This window comes from Aristolochia californica, unplaced genomic scaffold (assembly GCF_029961685.1).
Source record: "Aristolochia californica isolate CCGP_79_NKW_82.1479 unplaced genomic scaffold, dmAriCali1.0.hap1 SCAF_2, whole genome shotgun sequence".
Lineage (NCBI taxonomy): Eukaryota > Viridiplantae > Streptophyta > Magnoliopsida > Piperales > Aristolochiaceae > Aristolochia > Aristolochia californica.
The window spans coordinates 38319510-38323955 of NW_027181881.1; the positions used below are offsets into that span (position 1 = coordinate 38319510).

At 47.7% G+C, this 4446-nt stretch overlaps 1 protein-coding gene across 1 annotated transcript; it reads left to right on the plus strand.

The window, feature by feature from the left end:
- Positions 1-559: 559 nt before the first annotated feature.
- LOC137956736 (cytokinin dehydrogenase 7) lies at positions 560-3602 on the plus strand. Its single transcript, XM_068804337.1, has 4 exons — positions 560-1243; positions 1567-1848; positions 2487-2749; positions 3087-3602. Exons 1-4 carry the CDS (start codon positions 560-562, stop codon positions 3403-3405), a joined length of 1548 nt encoding a protein of 515 aa, XP_068660438.1. The 3' UTR covers positions 3406-3602.
- The last annotated feature ends 844 nt before the right edge of the window (positions 3603-4446 follow it).

Sequence of the window (4446 nt, forward strand, 5' to 3'; positions counted from 1 at the left end):
TAAAGAAGAAAAAAAATAGTTTTTTTTTATTTTTTTAATATTTTGAGAATTTTGGGGGAAAAGGAGGAAAAGTAAAAGAAGGGGAGAAGGTATGGTTGGATGACAGCGCAACAGACGCCATTATTCTCACATATCGCAATCCGTTTATTATCATCTACTTGGCATGGAAAACTCTCCCTTTCCATAATTTGGTAAATTGAAAAAGGAAGGAAAATCTGAATAAATAAAAGGAAGTGGCAGACAGAGGATAGGAAAGGGATTAGAGGGAGAATAGTTGAGTTCACTTGGGTTTCGACTTATTTTATGCGTTTTTTCCGCCATGTACTCTTCAAACGACAACGAACATCCCACGACCAGCTGACGTCCCAAATCTCTTTTTTCTTTATCATCTTAATTACTATGCGTTGTTTTCTCTCACACAGCGCTTGAGTTGGTACTAATGTACTACACTCCAATCCTTTCTCTTTCTGCTTGTGCCTCCCGTTTGGCTCTGTTATATATACAAACGTCCCCCCCACCCCACATAGCACAACCCCTCAAATCCTTGATTCCGGCCACCATGATCGCCTGCCTCGAGCCCTTCGTGCGGGACTCCGATTCCGACGTTCCCGCCGACGACGTCGCCATCTGCAAGTCGCTCGACCTCCAAGGCTCCATCGACTTTTCCCCCGCCTCCTCCCGCGTCTCCGCAGACTTTGGCGGCCTCCATAAAGCTGCGCCACCCCTCGCCGTCGTGAGTCCCGCATCTGCGGAGGACATTTCCCGCCTCCTCCGCGCGGCTTCTCGCTCGCCGCGGCTCACCGTCGCCGCCAGAGGGAACGGCCACTCTATCAATGGGCAGGCGTCGGCAGCGCGGGGAGTGGTGATCGAGATGGGCGCTATGGATGGGCGGATCAGAGTGAGTCCGGGGGAGTGTCCGTACGTGGACGTGGCGGGAGGTGTGCTGTGGGAAGAAGTTCTCATGGCGTGCGTCAAACTGGGCCTGGCACCGCGATCGTGGACGGATTATCTGGGCTTGACCGTCGGGGGGACTCTCTCGAACGGGGGAATTAGTGGTCAGGCTTTCCGTTATGGGCCCCAGACGGAGAATGTGCTGGAGTTGCAGGTCGTCACCGGCAAAGGCGACATCGTCGTCTGCTCCCCTTCCGACAATTCCGATTTGTTTTTCGGCGTTCTGGGGGGCTTGGGCCAGTTCGGGATTATCACTCGCGCCAGGGTTGTGCTGCAGCCAGCTCCCCACAAGGTCCGATATCTCAATCCCTCTCGAATTTAGCTTCTGATGCGCTTCTCACACTTAGCAGCTTCTCGCAACCCCTCGAGTGTCATCTCACCATAAGAAGCTCAGTGAGCACTATAAGACATTAATGAGAACATAAATGAAACCAAAAAAAGGGTTAAAAAAGTTTAGTAGTGAGTTTCAGTTTCAGTTTCAGCCACCAGATCAGTCATCGGTGGGCCCCACAACTCTTTTGTTTTTTGTTTTTGCTTGCAGCATTCAGCTCCTCCACGATCATGCGAGTGTTTTCCGCTTTCCGTCGCTCACGTGCCGCCCTTGTGCTTTTGCAGGTGATGTGGGCACGCCTGGTGTACGAAGATTTCGGCGAATTCACAGCCGACGCCGAGTTTCTGGTCACTCGGACGGCGCCGTCCGAGTCGTTTGATTACGTCGAAGGTTTCGCTTTCGTCAATAGCGATGACCCGGTCAACGGGTGGGACTCGGTCCCCCTGAGTCCGGGACAAAGACTGGACCCCACTTGTATTCCCCGGAGCGCAGGGCCCACTCTTTACTGTCTTGAGGTCGCTTTACATATCAATCGCTGGACACAGGACGGCGCCACCTTGGATAAGGTACCTCTCCAGAGAGAATCGAGGTTCAATCTTTCGGTTTTTTTTTTTTTCTGAATTCCTTTCTTTAGGAAGAATAATACTATTGGATCTCGTATAAAGTCGCTGTTAGCTTTGTCAGATTTAACGTGGATTTTTGTAGGATGCAAATATGAACTAGTAAAACGACTTTTTTGTTTGAGAATGGTTTAAAATAATAATTGGAGCAACTGATTGACCCTGGAGCGAGCTTTTCTGGAAAACCATCAAATGAAGTTTGCTTTGGATTTGACCGTACGTCGTCCATATCTTCCCTTGGATTTTTCTGCCTTTCAAATTACGAAACTACCCTCCAAAGGAAACATTCTTTTATTTCGATACTCTCCCAATTTATGATCAAGGTTCAATGGGTCATTTCGTGGGCGCGAGTTTCTCATATCTGATACCTCCGTTCCCCGAGAGGGGTTTGCGGCGGAATAAAATGTCAGAATTACGGAACTACCCTTGTGTGCTCGAGGCTGCTCAGCAAATCATTACTGGCCCGTGAAGCAATCTAGAAGTTCGTCGTGTTTCGGCACGGTAGAGTTACGGTATTACCCTCGTTGAGAATTTTGTCGTTGACACGGGCGTGCTGCTGTCTGTGGTCGATTTTCGTTCTGCAGGTCGTCAACGAGATGCTCCGACCGCTTAGGTTCATCCGACGGCTGACATTCTCCGTGGACCTGGACTACGTGGATTTCCTGCTGCGCGTGAAGCGGGCGGAGATGGCCGCCAAGGCGAGCGGCATATGGGACACGCCTCATCCATGGCTCAATTTGCTCGTCTCCAAGCGCAATATCAAAGATTTCGATCGGATGGTTTTCAAGAAGATTCTGAAGAACGGCGTTGGTGGGCCAATGCTGGTCTATCCTCTCATGCGAAGCAAGTGAGTAGTAGTACTTTAGCGTTGTGTTGTAAATTGTAATGATTTGGAGAGGGCATTTTGGTCATAGTGTGGGAATTGGGATGTGTCAGCGGCCTTTGGGAGTTCAGAGCCGTAATTGAAAGGCAAAAAGGGAGAGAGATCTCCCTTGAGCCGGACAGGGTTGCCATTTCTGTGACGACAAAATTGTTTCGACGGAAACGGGAGTTCCGGTTGGCACCCTTCCCTGTTATGGTCCCCCCTCCATGATGTCTTTTCCTTTGGTTTTTTCTTTTGTCAGTTTTTATATGACCAAAATACCCTTCCTCCGTCAGCAAATTTACCTAGTCTTCGATTTCAGGTGGGATAGTCGGAGCTCCGTTGCGGTACCGGAAGAAGAAATCTTCTACTTGGTGGGATTGCTCCGGTTCACCCGGCCGTACCCAGAAGGTCCTCCGGCTGAAGAGTTGGTCGCCCAGAACCAGGAAGTCATCGACTGCTGCTGCGCCAACGGATTCGATTTCAAGCTTTATCTTCCTCACTACCGCTCGGAAGAGCAGTGGAAGCGACACTTCGGAAGGCAGTGGCAGAGGTTTGTGGAGAGGAAGGCTCGGTATGATCCCATGGCCATTCTTGCCCCCGGACAACGCATCTTCTCAAGGGCCGAGTCGCCATTGTAGCGGGAGCAACACTTTGGTCTCGTATTCTTCCATCCATTGGACGACATGATCGATCTCCAGCTGCGCACCGTCCCCTCCCCGACGGAACGCTGATTTGGGCCTTGGAATGGGATGAGAAATAATTTCTAGAGATCGATTATGTAAATGAGGAATTTTGATCTTGTTAATGGAAATGCATAGTTTCTTTAATTGAGATTTCTTGGGAAGGCTTGATATACTTCTTGATGTTTTGATCTGGAATTCTTTTTAATCGATTCTCGATCGAACTGAGTAGCAAAATTGTCAAGTACTTTTTTGGTTTTTAGTAGATAGTGCGTTAGGTGAGACGTCAGCCACTGCTCTTCTGCTTTCTCTCTCAGGAGGCTGGAGCATAAGAGCTTTTTTAATCTAATCTGTTGTGCTGCAAGAGAAACCCATAAACCTCGATAAGATTTCGAATGAATTTTTCATCTTAGCTACCCGTTTTCTTAGCTTTTATTTTTTCCTTAAAAAAGGCGTGCAAGTTCTGCTTCTCCTGTAATGGTCCTCGATTGCGAACCGAGATTTTCAAGTCAAATTCGTAATGAACTGTTAATCTACAGTTTCTCTTTTTAAGTTGCCTTTTTCGTGATCCTAAAAGTGTTTATTTCTTTCACGTCGAGGGCATCAGATTCCTCATGCAAATCCGTCTGGATTTTTCTTTCTTTTTTCCCGAATTGCTTTACGCTTTTACTTCTCTTAAAAGTAGGAAATTCCATGCAATTATAGGAACATGATTTCTTGAGCACTACGACGATTTTTCCTTTCCCGACGAAGTATGTTTAGTAATATAAAGTTTACGTAGGTGATATCCAATTACAGATTTTCATGCATTCCAATGCCATGCACGCACCAAGCGTACTTTTGCATGCATTGGCCTACGCGCAATTCCAAGAACTGAATTCCTCCGCCTTCTTTTCTTGTTTTTTCTTCTGTGCTTTCGTTGCTTTCGTCTCTGCGCGCTTCTAAGAAGATCTCCAGCTATTCTTTTACGTCGCTTTAAATCTCATAAGAAATCTCTCG